At 51.7% G+C, this 14,987-nt stretch overlaps 1 protein-coding gene across 2 annotated transcripts in view; it reads left to right on the plus strand.

Annotated features, from left to right (window-relative positions):
- AP2A1 (adaptor related protein complex 2 subunit alpha 1) overlaps positions 1-14,987 on the plus strand; it is a 28,315-nt gene that overhangs the window by 4,564 nt on the left and 8,764 nt on the right. For both annotated transcript variants that reach the window (XM_043436134.1, XM_043436135.1), the window contains exons 2-7: positions 8,656-8,724; positions 8,847-8,989; positions 9,150-9,343; positions 12,834-12,963; positions 13,254-13,355; positions 14,787-14,895. In XM_043436134.1, coding sequence (XP_043292069.1) covers positions 8,656-8,724; positions 8,847-8,989; positions 9,150-9,343; positions 12,834-12,963; positions 13,254-13,355; positions 14,787-14,895 — 747 coding nt within the window. The remainder of the gene's footprint in view (positions 1-8,655; positions 8,725-8,846; positions 8,990-9,149; positions 9,344-12,833; positions 12,964-13,253; positions 13,356-14,786; positions 14,896-14,987) is intronic.

The following is a 14,987-nucleotide window of genomic DNA, read 5'->3' on the forward strand; positions in this document are numbered from 1 at the left end:
TTGTGGCAGTCATTCCCAAACCCTGGAACACAGGCCCTGGTCTGATTGCTCCCTGGGTCCCCAGTTCCACCTTCTTCAGGGCCTGGCCCATGGGAGCCCTTTTGAGGTATTTGCTGATTGAATGAATGAATGAATCTATCTTTGTGAGCACTGATTGAGTGCCAGATGCTCTTCTAAGTGATGAGACCGCAGTGGTGAGCAGAAGTCCCCTCCCTGTGGTGCTCCATTCTAGCAGGGAGATGGACCAACCCACAAGTAAATATACAGGGTTCAGCTGTTCAGAGTGCTGGGAAAAAATAAAGCGAGGAAGGAGTGTAGTAGGGACGAGGTCAGGGGTGGTGCTCTGGTATTGGCTGGTCAGAATCTCTCTCTGAGAAGGTGAGGTGGGAGCAAAATTTGCTGGGTGAATTGGCCCATAGAAATCTGGAAAAGACATTCTTGGTTGCACAGACAGCTTGTGCAAAGGCCCTGAGGCAGGACTGTGCTTGAGGGATAGGAATGTGGGGAGAGGGTGGGAGCTGTGGTCAGAGAGGGAACTAGTGGATCCAGTAAGAACTTTGCCTTTACACTGGGCCAGATGGGAGCCAGGGAGAGATTCAGAACGGTGAAGGAATAGGACTTGACTCAGCAGAAAGAATGAGTCCCACTTTGGTGGTGCTCCAGCATCAGTGTGTTAAAGGAACTGGCTTGATGCCGGCAACAGACAAATCCAGGCCTGAGCCCCCTTTCTCCCTCTCGCTGTGTTTCTTGTGACCTCGGTCCACAATCGCATTCAGCACCTCCCCTGTGTCAGGACACGGGGCTTCCCAGATGGTGCCAGTGGTAAAGAACCTGCCTGCCAAGGCAGAAGATGCAAGAGACGCGGGTTCGATCCCTGGGTCAGGAAGATCCCCTGGGGGAGGGCATGGGAACCCACTCCAGTATTCTTGCCTGGAAAATCCCATGGACGGGGAGCCTGGCGGGCTACAGTCCATGGGGTTGCAAAGAGTTGGACACGACTGTAGCGACTGAGCGCTGTGTCAGGACTGCCCTGGCCCCCACCCCTGCCCTTGGGGAACCAGCGTTCCCAGGCAGAGGCCCAGGGTTTACAGAGCAGCACATGCCCCCTCATGTATTGGGAAGCAGTTCAGGAGGTCTTTGCAGCTGAGCTCAAGCTGGGGAATGACAAGGTGTGACTTGGTTGCTCAAGGAGAAAATTCTCTCTAGGGGAAGTTGAGGACTTTGATAACATCTAACTTAGGGCTTTCATGTGGCAATCCACATATGTACATTTCTTTTTAAGTTGTTGTTCAGTCCATGGGGTCGCAAAGAGTCCGACACAACTGAGCGACTGAACTGACTGACTGAACTGAGTCAGTGATGCTATCTAACCATCTCATCCTCTGCCCCCTACTTCTTTTGCCTTCAATCTTTCCTAGCATCAGAGTCTTTTCCAATGAGTCGGAAATTAACTATACCTCAGTTTTTAAATTGAATTTATACACACATACACACACACACACATATATATCCTTTTTAAGGTTCTTTTCCATTTTAGGATATTACAAGATTTTGAGTATAGTTCCCTGTGGTATACAGTAGGTTCTTCTTTATCTCTTATGTATAGTAGTGTGTATATGTTAATCCCAAACTCCTAATTTATCCCTCCCAACTTCCCAGCTATCCCCTTTGGTGACCTTAAATTTGTTTTTTATGTCTGTGAGTCTGTTTCTGTTCCATAAAGAAGTTCATTTGTATCATTTTCTTAGATTCCACAGATAAGTGATATCATCTGATACTTGCCTCCCTCACATATTTGTTACTTCACTTAATATGACAATCTGGAGGTCCCTCCACATACAGACATTTAAATTTTCCAGGAGTCACATGAAAAAAGTAAAACCGGGGAAATTAACTTTAACATGTTTTCTTTCCTTTACCCCGGGATGGCCCAAATATTATCTGAATGTGTAATCGATATTTTTTCAATGATTAATGAGACAGTTTATGTTCCTTTCTCCACTCGGAAGCTCCATTTTCATTGGAAATAACTTGCTCTGTCTGAATAGTTCATAAAACTTGTAGTTAAAAAGAAGCTTCACAAGAGGGTCCAAGTCGTTCCAAACATACTTTTCTGGTAACTGAGTGGAGGATCAGTTTTTAATTTTTAACTTCTTACAAGTCAATTAGGAATCCAGTCCCTCAGAGGCACCAGCCATATTTGGAGTGCCTAGTGGCCGCGTGTGGCCAGTGGCTCCCCTAGCGGACGCAGCAGGGACAGCAGGTCGTGAACTTCACAGGGATCCAGTGTCAACAACAGTCTCATCTCCCAGAACCCTCTTTGAGGACTCCGGGCTGTCCGGACTTGTGTGGGAGACAGCAGGGCGCATCCTAGTAGAGAGAAACATTTGTTCCTTTGTGCTGTAAACAGCAGTTGTCTGGAAGGCACTGAAGGGCCTGGCAGTGAGGCGCCGGACAGTGCCTGGGTTACCTGACTGATGTGAAAGCGTGACAGTCCCTTCACGGCAGTCAGGGTTGGTGAGGGTCCCTTTGATGGCAGTGACAGGCGCGCCCCGATGCCCCCGGTTACCATGTTCAGGGAAGCTGCAGCTCCCCAAGCCAGGAGTCCCCTGGTACATCTGGAGTGTTCAGCAGTCACCTACCCTGACCTGTAGCCAGACGGTGGCCTCCTTCCCTCCTGCACGGCCCTCACGGGAACAGCTGCGGGCAGAAGAGGCCCCTGCCCTCCCATGGCTCCCAGCACCCACAGGGAACCCCACAGTCCACCCCTACCTGCTGTGCTAGCCCCCCGGTTTTCACACAAGCTGACCTTCGTACCCCAAGCACACCTCCCCTTATTTCTGCTTGGTGCATTTCAGCCTCGTCCATTAAGCCTCAAATCTCAGGAGTGGGATTCCCTGGCAGTCCAGTGGTTAGGGCTCCACGCTTCCCCCGCAGGGGGCACAGGTTCGATCCCTTATCAGGGAGCTAAGATCCTGCATGCTCTTCTGTGCAGCCACCAAAAAAAAAAAAAGTATCCCAGGAGCTGGATACCGGGAAGCTTTCTTCCTCCCATATGATTCTAGGCTCCCAGCCCTCACTGTGTTTGCCTCTGTCAAAGTTTTCCACATTATCTCTGTCAGCCTCTCCTCCAATCAGGGAGCATCCCCAGGGCAGAGCAGGTATGACATCCCTGAGCCTGACCCAGGGAATGTTTGAGGATAAAGGAATGTTTTTAAAAAACACCCTGAAGTGCTTACATGCCTCCTGTGACAGGGAGCTCACCTTCTGTTGCAGGCTGGCCCTGATGATGAAAAATTTCTTCAGGCAGCCCAGTTCTGTCACAGCTGCCTATAGCCCCTTTCTCCCATGCGTTACCCTCAGCAGCACCCAGGTGCTGTCTCTGGGCACCTGGGCACTGGATATTTGCTGAAATGCACCAAGCAGAAATAAGAGGAGGTGGGCACTCGATATATGCAGAGGTTATGTGCTCTGCCGGAATGCCCTTCCTCTGGGCCAGAGAGCATTCTCTGTTGGGAGATCTGATGCTTTGTAATTTCTGTGAATTCTTTTTTATAGGGAAGTATATTGGTGATCCAGAAGACAATATCAAATAGATGTGGACAATTTAAAGACTTTTAAAAGTTTATTTTAATTTTTACATGTAGCAGCCACTAGTATTTTTTATTAAAGGAGTGAAATGTCCAACTATAGCATAATTGAATAATTCACTCAGCTGACTATCATAAATTTTTTTTTTTTTTTTTTTGGCTGCACTGGGTCTTAGTTGTGGCCTGCAGGCTTTGGGGTGGGCTTAGTTGCTCTGCTGCATGTTGGTTCTTAGTTCCCTGACCAGAAATTGAACCCGTGTCATCTGCATTGGAAGGTGGATTCTTAGCCACTGGACCGTGGGTAAGTCCCTTAATGTTTATTTATTTGGCTGTGCTGGGTCTTACTTGCAGCACATAGGAGCTTTAGTTGAGGCCAGCAGGGTCTAGTTCCCTGACCAGCTATAGAACCCGGTCCCTCCGTGTTGGGAGCGTGGAGTCTAAGCCACTGAACCACCAGGGAAGTCCCAAGGAATTCCTGAATATTCTTTAAATTTTCCGTATCTGTTTGACATTCTATTCTATGTCATTGATACACTTAACTATAAAAACGTGTTAATATATATTCCTATACAAATATATTTATATATTCACTTACACATATATATATATAGTATATCTATGAAAAAGCTCACAGATCAGAAGTGATGAATTTTGATGAAAACAAAATTCATCAAAATCTGATAAATTTTCCCCAGTTGAACACAGCTGTGTAACTGGCCCCCAGATGCAGGAACAAACATCCACAGCTCCCCAGCACCCCCTGCTCACTGCTCAGTCATCCAACACCCTTGGTTAGTTTTGTCTGCTTCTTGAAGCTTTTAATAGATGTGTAAGCAAAAGCCAGGGCTCTAGTGTCGGAAATGTAATTACCATTCAGATTTCCATTTACCTGTGGTAAAATAAAGGTTAGGCAGCCACCATGTGGTATGTGGTCCATTTATAAAAACTGTTTTTTTTTTTTTTTTCCTTTTCTGGTCCCTACAGAATAGCTTTAAGGCAACTCGTTAGAGTGAGTGTTCCACGTTGGGAAGAATGAATGGAGCATGCGCACCACATGCGAGGCCCCGCCCTGCGCGGGTGCCATTCCCGCCCCTGCCCCGCCCCCAGGGGAGGCGCTGTCCTGACGCCCAGGCCACACTCCCCTGGGCACTCAGCAGCGTGGCTTAGTTCTCCCTGGTGAACTGCGCCTGAACTCGCCTCATCTTTCACGGCCCTCCTCAAATGTCCCCTCCTCTCGGCAGCCACCAGCAAGGCCCCAGGGCTGCCCCTGTGACCTCCATCCGCGCATACCTTGCTCAGGTGTGAGCAGGAGGTATGCAGCCTGTGCCCCACCAGGCCTGGAGGCCTTGGGGGAGGCTCAGAAGTGCCTGATCTCTGTAGTCCCAGGGGCCGGCGTGGCCCCCCTCAGCCTGCCCCGCAGGGCTCAGGAAACGTGTAATTAATAAATGAAGCATCAGATGGGCTCTGGGACCACACGGGCCGGTTCAACCTCATCACGGAGATACTGGCCCTTCATCGCCTGGGTCCCAGAGACCCTCCTCCCTCCCTGAGGACTGAGAGCAGGTCACTGTACCTCTTCAGGCACTTTGTATTTTTTCACATCGTCTTGTCTTGTCTTTCCTGAGCTCAGCCACTCAGTAAGCCTGTGAAACGTGGAGTCATTACTAGAAAAGTGACCCACTCTTGCCCTCAGGTGGTTCCCAGTGTGGTCTGGGGACGGGGCAGACCCAGACACCACAGCAGCGCTGGCCCGGGCAGTGTGGGGAGCCCGGGGAAAGCCTGAGAGCAGTCCTACCCAGAGTGTGAGCCGCATGTGTGGTTTTCAACTTCCTCAGGAGCCACATTTTTGTTAAAAAGCAGAAAGGAATGGGCCAAATTAATTTTAATGTATTTATGTAACTTGATACACTTAGGCACTCAGTCGTGTCCGACTCTTTGCAGCCCCATGGACTGCAGCATGCCAGGCTTCTTTGTCCTCCACTGTCTTCTGGAATTTGCTGAAATTCATGTCGGGTCTGTGATGCCATCCAACCATCTCATCCACTGTCACCCCCTTCTACTGCCCTCAGTCTTTCCCAGCAACAGTCTTTTCCAGTGAGTCAGCTCATCACATCAAGTGCCCAGAGTATTGGAACTTCAGTTTCAGCATTAGTCCCTCCAATGAATATTCAGGATTGATTTCCTTTAGGATTGACTGCTTTGATCTCTGTGCTGTCCACGGGACTCTCAAGAGTCTTCTCCAGCACCACAATTTGAAAGCATCAATTCCACAAGTAATCAGTATTTAGATTTTTTTTTTTTTTTCATTTAAAACCACCCTAATGGCAGAACGTGAAGAGGAACTAAAGACCCTCTTGATGAAGGTGAAAGAGGAGAGTGAAAAAGCTGGCTTAAAAATCAACATTCAAAAAACTAAGATCATGGTGTCCGGTCACATCACTTCATGGCAAATAGATGGGGAAAAAATGGAAGCAGTGGCAGATTTTTTCTTGGGCTCCAAAATCACTACAGACAGTGATTGTAGCCATGAAATTAAAAGACACTTGCTCCTTGAAAGAAAAGCTATGGCAAAACTAAATATCAGTATTAAAAAGCAGAGACATCACTTAGCTGAGAAAAGCTGGTCTAGTCAAAGCTGTGGTTTTTCCAATAGTCATGTATGGATGTGAGAGTTGGACCATGAAGAAGGTTGAGCTCCAAAGAATTGATGATTTTGAATTGTGCTGCTGGAGAAGACTTGAGAAGAGCCCCTTGAACTGCAAGGAGATCAAACCAGTCAATCCTCAAGGAAATCAACCCTGAATATTACTTGGAAGGACTGATGCTGAAGCTAAAGCACCAGCACTTTGGCCACCTGATGCGAAGAGCCGACTCATTAGAAAAGACCCTGATATTGGGAAAGATTGAGGGCAGGAGGAGAAGGGGACAGCAGAGGATGAGATGGTTGGATGGCATCACTGACTCAATGGACATGAGTGTGAGCAAACTTCCGGAGATAGTGAAGGACAGGGGAGCCTGGTGTGCTGCAGTCCATGGGGTTGTAAAGAGTCAGATACAACTTAGCAGCTGAACAACAACCAATAATTAATATTTTAAACTTTGTAATGAGATAGTTTACATTCCTTTTTACCCCCCACTGAGTCTTCTAAATGTGTTTTTGTCACTCATTTCATTTGAGAGCAGGCACCTTTCAGGTGCTCAAGAGCTGCCTGGCTGACAGCTGCCATATTGGACAAGGCAGCTCTAGCATCTGCTTAGAACTGATCAGGAGGTGCTAATCAAAGGGGGCTTCCTGAAGGAGTTGATAGCTGAAGTGGGGCTTATGGGAGCTTCCCTGGAAGTTGGGAGTAGTTGGTGAGGCAGGATTTCTAAAGAGAAGGAGAGGACATACTCTTACGTGCTCATTCATTCATTCATTCATTCATTTTAACCTCCTAGTTGCCTGGGCGCAAGCCATGGGTCAGAGCAGTCTCCACCCTTCAGATGACTAGCCATTTATTTTTATTGCTTATAATATTTATTTGTATTTATTTGACTGTACCGGGTCTTAGTTGCAGCATGTGGGATCTAGTTCCCTGACCAGGGACTGAACCCAGGCCCCCTGCATTGGGAGTTTGGAGCCTTGACCACTAGACCACCAGGGAAGTCCTGACCAGACATCTATTAAGAACCTGCTGTATGCTGGGCACTATTCTAGAAACTGCCTCATGATGGCTTGTAATGAAGGGGGAGCCGAGGTTTGACAGTAGAGAGAAATGGTTAGGCAATGTGACATGTGCCAGGGAGGACATTTTTTAAAATGAGGAAACTGAAGAATAAAGCATTGCCTTTAAAGAACTGTCCAGGAAAGGCCGCGTGGAGGAGGTGACAAGAGCTGAGACCCAAATGACAAGAAGAGAATTGGACAGATGGGCATAGCAGGTGCAAAGGCCCTGGAGGTGGGAGGGCGTGTGGAGTGGCCCTGGAACTGGCGGAGGCCTGCCAGGCCGGACACAGCGAGATGTGAGGGTGACCAGAGCTTGCTAGCCCCGGGGTAGAGTCCCTGCCCTGGGAGGCAGGGAGGCTGCTGCAGTGATCCAGGTGGGCGGGCATGGGGTCTGGACAAGATGGTCATGGTGGAGGTTGCCTGGGCTTGTGTTCTGAAGGTCGAACAAAGAGGATGTGGCAATGAGTGAGGGGGTGAGGACACCTAGGTTTCTCTGCTCGGAGGAGCTGAGTGAGCGGTGAAGCCTGTCAAGGGTGAGATGGTGAAGTCTGGCTCAAGTGGAACTGGGAAGCTGGAGGAGGGACACAGCCAGCGGTGAGGGCAGCCGAGACCGGGTCACTGTCCAGTCAGATCGTGGTCCGATGGGGACTTCCAGGCATCAAGGAGCACAGAGGCTCGCGGGGCCCGGGGAGGCCCTCTCGAGTCCGCCTCTGGGTGGATCTCGGCAGAAGAGTAGGGACGTTGCAGACAGACGTGTAGGGGGGAGGGAGGAAGTGGGTCTGTGGGCCAGGCTTCGGGGGTGGGATGGGGTATGGAGAGAACTGGCAGGTTGTGAGGAGGGACCAGGCGACGGCACAGGAGGGCAGCGTGGAGCTCAGGACGCAAGGCCTGGTGAGCGAGTACAATTGGGACGCTGAGGGCAGAGGAGGTTTTCAGGGGGTGCTGAGCTCAGCGGGGATGTGGGGTTGAGGGCCCTCGGGGCCAGCCTGAGGGCAGCCGATCTCTTCACTCATTCATTCATCACACATTCTCTACCAGGGGCTTATTTCAGCTGGGGGCTGGTGCAGAGCCATGGATGCGATGGCAACAGGAGGAGGAAGAAGGGAGGGGGTCAGGGATCACTCCAGAGTGTGTGCCAGGCTTTTCCCCTGGGTGGTAGGGACCCCGAGCGCAGGTTCTCGGTTCCCTGAAGCTCCCATATAGAGATGGAGTCCCAGGCCTGACTTCAGCCCCCAGACCGGGACCCCAGCATAGAGAGGATCCGCCCTTCCACCTGGGAGGATCCTGGCCCCGGAAAGTGAGGGCAGGCAGCTCCACTCTCTGGGACCCTCCTCACCTGCCCTGCCTTCTCCTTCCCAGGTAAGAGCAAGGAGGCAGAGATTAAGAGAATCAACAAGGAACTGGCCAACATCCGCTCCAAGTTCAAGGGTAGGCTGGGAGCTCGTCTCCTAGGTCTGCGGGAGGAGCGGGCTGGGGGCTGGAATACCCAGGACTTGGAAGTATGATCCTTCCTCACTTTTGCCACCCTGTCCTCCTTCCTGTGACCCCAGGAGACAAAGCTTTGGACGGCTACAGCAAGAAAAAGTACGTGTGTAAACTGCTCTTCATCTTCCTGCTTGGCCACGACATCGACTTTGGGCACATGGAGGCCGTGAACCTGCTGAGCTCCAACAAGTACACGGAGAAGCAGATTGTGAGTCTGGGGAGGAGGGGCTGGGGTCTGGATCCTGGGTCTGAGGGAGGAGGGGCTGGGGTCTGGACCCCTGGGTCTGAGTTGGGAGGGGCTGGGGGTGTGGACTCTGGGTCAGTTAGCCACAAGGCCCCAAGCTCCCCACCTCCTTCGCGCCACCCAGGGTTACCTGTTCATCTCGGTGCTGGTGAACTCCAACTCCGAGCTGATCCGGCTCATCAACAACGCCATCAAGAACGACCTGGCCAGCCGCAACCCCACCTTCATGTGCCTGGCCCTGCACTGCATCGCCAACGTGGGCAGCCGCGAGATGGGCGAGGCCTTTGCCGCTGACATCCCTCGCATCTTGGTGGCCGGGTGAGGCGCTGGGGACCCAGCTGGCGGGGTGGGCTAGACAAGACCCAGCCCAGTTTGAGGGTCAGAGAGGTGGTGTCACCTGCCCGAGGTCTCCCAGCCGGGACGTGGGGATTACGCTGGGCGTGGTGACAGCCCCGTGGGTGTCTCCTGTCATCTCACCAATCCGACTCGGCCCTGTAAGCCAGATCCCCAACAAAGCCAGTGAGATGTCTGTCTAATGGACCTTTTCTTTTTCATATTTATAAATTATTGTTTATGTACCATAAGAAAAAATAAGGTCAAAAGTACAGTTTAAAAAAGTGGAAATTTGTCACTATTTATTAATAACTTACTATTCTTGCTAAGAACTAGAAAAATGTATTGTCCCAAATAAGAAGCAATTGAAAGGCTTGTAGAGTTTCTTAGGCATTTTCCTTTGACTCTCATACAACCTTGGTTACCATATGGTATAAGATAAACCAATACAAAGGGAGTGAAATAACCTTTTTATAAAAATAATAGAAAGCACAGATCTAGTAATGAGAAACACTAGAAATAAATATAATGATAGTGTTAGTTGCTCAGTCATGTCTGACTCTTTCCAACCCTGTGGACTGTAGCCCACCAGGCTCCTCTGTCCGTGGAATTCTCCAGCAAGGATACTGGAGTGGGTAGCCATCCTGCAAAGTGAATTAAATGACTTTTTGCTCACAGGAATGAAGGGGCTATCACTGAAAGTGATAAAACTTGCAAAATTTCTGATTGACCTTTAACATCTGGTGAAGAAGAGGCAGTGACCTTAAATCATGTCGGTGACAGCCTTCCAGAACTTTTGTCCCTTCTCCATTCATTCATTCAACAATCATCTATTGAACATCTATGTGTGAGTTGCCGTGCTCGTTGCTGGGGACGTATCCATGACCAGAGGCAGACACGGTCATCATCCTCCCAAGTGTTCACGGTCCAGAGGTGGGGGATAAACATTGATTGAATAATTGCAGGATGAAACATATTACTTTCTCTCAGAACCCTGCTGTGGGGCACAGGAGCCTAAGGGCGTTTAGTGGGAGCATCTGAACTAGGCTGTGGGTCGGAGGGCTTCTCAGAGGAAGTGGCATTAGGTTGAGACCTGGGTGAGGAGGAGGAGTTGGCTGTGAAAGAGGGAAAGGCATGAAGGGCAGTGATCAGCCTGTGATCTTTCTGAATCAGGAGGGCGTTGAGCAACTGTTTCTTGAGCACCTGCAAAGTCCCTGGCTCTGTTCTGGGTGTTGGGAGGCAGGAGGGAGCTGGGGGAACAGTTGTCCCCACCCTCAGGGAGCTGGCATCTGAGAGGGGCTCCAAAGAGTAAACGCATAGGCAGAGAAGTGAGTTGAGTTCAGACAGTGACAGCTACACTGAAGAAAACAAAACAGGTGGCAGTGTGGGGGGATGGCTACTTAAATCAGACTCATCAGGGAGGGTGTCTGCATGGAGGTGCCGTGTAATTGGAGACTGGAATGATGAGGAGAAGACAGTCAGTCAGAAGTATCGGAGAAAGTGTTCCAAGCAAAAGGAGCAGTAAGTGCAAAGGCCCTGGGATAGGCATGAGCTTTGTATTGGGTTGGCCAAAAAGTTTGCTTGGGTTTTTCCATAGTGGTGTTTGGATTTTCTTCTGATCAAAATGAGAGGCAATTGGTGTGTTTTGAGCAGATAAAACTGTTGGTGTTTTGAGCTGGATTTTGCTTAGGGCATTTGCTGAACTGGGTGAAGCAGGGTATTGGTTTTGGGGCCCTGCAGCCTCTGGGAATAGAAGACAAAGCTTGTTCAAGCAGAGGCTCCAGAGGCCACACTTCAAAGTGAGGGTGACCTAGAAATAAATCCCCTTAGGGACTATAGGCAGAGTTACCCCTTTCGAGTCTTGGCATGGAACAGGCCACAACTCTGGTTTTCAGCCTGATTTTCCCTCTTGGGTGATCCATAGATCCGTAAGCGAAGTTTAGTTTAAAGAGATACATACTGCTAGTACCCTACCCACCTGCTAGTGCCTGACAGACGCAAACAAGTCTTTTCTGGAGAAAGCCACCTTCACCACAAGCCTCTATGATTTCCCTAGATGAAGCTCCAAGTTACATGAGAAGCTCACAGTCAAAAATCACTAAATGCAGGCTGCAAGGCACCATGAAGGAGAGCCAGCAAAAAGAAAACAGAAAATAACAGTTGAATTGGAGTTTTCAAGGAATTCTGTGGTGGTCCAGTGGCTAGGACTCAGCATTGTCACTGCCGAGGGCCCATGAACCTGGTCGGGGAACTAAGATCTCACAAGCCACGTGATACAGCCAAAAATAGAACTGGGAGTTTTCATAAAGAAAATAAGTGGTTTAGTTTAGCAGCAGAGTAGACAGAACCAAAGCAAGGATTGTAAATAGAGACATGTTAATCAGAATGCAGCCCAGAGAAGCAAAGAGATGGAAAAATTTAAGAGAGGCTAGGACGCGAGAGGGGAGAAGGGGATTCGAGCTCACGCCAAGGCCCCTGGCCTGCCGGGCCTCCGTGGTTGGTCTCCCCCTTTGAGAGCTTCCTGGCATCGCAAGCGGCCTTTGGGTGTTGTTGCCCCTGGGGTGTCGGGGGTTGAAAAAAAAAAGAAGAGAGGCTAGGAGTCAAGGGAGATAAAGTCTAACAACACCATTCAGAGTTCTAGAAGGAGAAAAGGAAGAGAATCGTAACAGGCAGTGTTTGAACAGGTGACAGCTAAGAATATACAAGAATCAGTGAAAGCTTGATCCTGAGATTCAGATAGCCTAGAGACTGTAGGGGCGCCAAGCCTCCTCTGAGCTCCTCCCACACGCAGGCCCACCTGCCTCCGGGCCTCCACAGGCTCTTCACTCTGCCGGGAACATCTGTGTAGATTTTTAGTGTTTTCTCTCGGTTTTCTGTTCACCTGGTGCCGCATCAGTGAGGCTTTCGTCCTAAACACCGTCCCCAGAGCTCCTGCGGTCGCTGGCCCTGGAGGAGGCTACTGAACCCCAACGGCGTCTGTTGTAGGGTGGGGCTGCCCTGGCAAGAACATAAGCTCTCTGAGGACACACTTTGGACCAATTTGTCCACCAATCTGTCCAGTATTCTTGCCCGGAAAATCCCACGGACAGAGGAGTCTGGTGGGCTACAGTGCATAGAGTTGCAAAGAGTCAGACACGACTGAGCTGCTGAGCACGCACACGCAGTCCACAGTGCCGACGGGTGGCCGGTGCCCAGGCGGTGCTCAGATGAGCAGACGGCAGCTGAGTGAAGGTGCAGAGCCACGCCTGCCCTGCCTGTGACCTCATGAGGTTACTAAGATGCAACCCATTTTGCAGAGGAAGAATTGGGGGCCCGGTGGGCCGTGACGGCAGCACCAGATGGGTTCCTGGGTCCACCAGGCTCTTGCCGCCTCTCGCTGGACACCCTTCCTGGGAGGAGTGAGAGAGGAGGAGGGTGGTGTGCAGGGCTGGGGTCGCACTGACCCCCACCCCCACCCCACTCTGTGTCCCCACAGGGACAGCATGGACAGCGTGAAGCAGAGTGCGGCCCTGTGCCTGCTGCGGCTCTACAAGGCCTCGCCCGACCTGGTGCCCATGGGCGAGTGGACGGCCCGCGTGGTGCACCTGCTCAACGACCAGCACATGGTAAGGCCCCTGCCCCCAAGACCCAGCCCTCCCTGGGCACGCCCCGGATGCCTGAGGCCCTGCCTGTGTCGCCGACACCCACCTGGCCACTCAGGGGTCCTGTCCAGTGTCCCCAGCATCCATCACTCACCCCACCCCTCAGAAAAAAATCCAGCCGCTGTTTCTGACACCCAGAGTTTCCCCCACGTCCCAGCGCCTGCCCAGCCAGCGTAGAGACTCGGACCTCTGTCCCCTCCCCCGATGCCCCAGTCCCCCGAGGGCCCTGACCTGCCTCTCTCCTGCCCCCGCAGGGCGTGGTCACAGCCGCTGTCAGCCTCATCACTTGTCTCTGCAAGAAGAACCCGGATGACTTCAAGACGTGCGTCTCCCTGGCCGTGTCTCGCCTGAGCCGGGTAGGTGTGGTATCCACGCCGACTGCGGGAAGGTGGCCCTGGTGTGCCTGTTCCCTGGGCACCCCTCTGGTCCCCCTCATGCTCCCTGAGAGACCACCCAGCCTGGCGGTTAAGAAGTAAGAACTTAGCAGAGCTAAGTTCATCCCTGCTTGGCCACTTCCTGGCTATGGGGCCCTAGGCAAGTGGCATCACCTCTCTGGGCCTCGTTGGCCTCATCTGCTTGAAGAGGGTGATTCCAGGTGCCTGTCTCAGAGCATAGCTGCTGTGAGTTAACCTGGATAGCATGTGAGCACAGCGCCCAGGGCACTGGGAGCTCCCAGCAAGGGAGGTTGCTCTCCTGCCTCCCTCCCTCTTGCGCCCTCTTGTTTCCTCCTGCTGCTTCTCCTGCTTTTCCTTCTCATGCATCTTTCTTTCCCTCCTGGGCACATGCCCCGAGGCTGCTTCTATGCTCAGCTCTGTGCGGGCTGACACTGGAGACACAGGTGAGTGAGACCCAAGCCTGCCTTCAGGGGCTTCCTCTCCTGTTTGGAGGAGGGATGCGTTGCAGGACAGACCAACTCAGGCACAGATTATCATACAAGGGACAGTGTGTGTGGTCATGAAGATAGCAAGGACGTTGTAGGCCCCCAAAGAAGGCACTCTACCCAGCCTAGAAGTCCAGGAAGACTTCCTGGTAGAGGTGATCCTTGCTTGAGTTGAAACTTGGAGTAAATAGAAACATTTCCTGAGCAGGTAAAGAGAGGCCTGGGTTCTCAATCAAAGAAAACAAAACATTAGCTCATTCGTTCAACCATGTTTTTCATTCATTCACCACACATTCAGATACTCCTGTGGGCCACGCTTGGTAGGAGAGACACAGACAGTGGAGGGGGGGCAACTACTGTCATGGAGGGGGCTCAGAGCAGGATGAGGCTTGCTTCCTGGAGAAGGGGTTTTCACGGTTGCATAGGAGTTTGCTGTGAGGACGATAAAGTCACACGCTCTTTCACTAATTCCCCCACCCCTTCGCTGAGCCCTTCTCTTGTCTGACTGTGTAGTAGGCCCAGGGACCCAGGAAAGGGTCAGACTCAGTTCCTGCTCCTGAGGAGCTTCCGGTGTTGGGGGAGAGCCACAAGGGAGCCTGCTCTAGGGAGCTGGTGAGGTCCAGCTGCTAGTGGAGGCGGCCCAGGGTGTTGTGAGGTGCCGAGCTGGCATCAGGAGTTCACAGAAGGGGATCGGATTGGCCAACATTCCCTGCCTACCTATCACCAGCTCTACTTGGAAAGATTGACCAGTCCTAGCTTGGGCTTAGATCCACCCGGTCACACTCTGTGTCCCCGAGGCTTCCTCACCACCCTCCCTGAGCCTCCAGTTTCTGCTCCATAAAGGTTCACGCTGTGACAGCTGCCCCTCCCCGTTCCCCTGCCTCTGCCCACCCCTCTCTGCCCCCAGATTGTCTCCTCGGCCTCCACTGACCTCCAGGATTACACCTACTACTTCGTGCCGGCGCCCTGGCTCTCTGTGAAGCTCCTGCGGCTGCTGCAGTGCTACCCGCCACCAGGTACCAACAAGCCCGCACGGGCTGGGGCCTGGAGTCCCCCGACTCCAAGGCTGGCCAGGGGGCGGGGCACCAGGGGTCTGTGTCAATTTCCC

Source organism: Cervus canadensis, chromosome 18, assembly GCF_019320065.1.
Source record: "Cervus canadensis isolate Bull #8, Minnesota chromosome 18, ASM1932006v1, whole genome shotgun sequence".
Classification (NCBI taxonomy): Eukaryota; Metazoa; Chordata; class Mammalia; order Artiodactyla; family Cervidae; genus Cervus; species Cervus canadensis.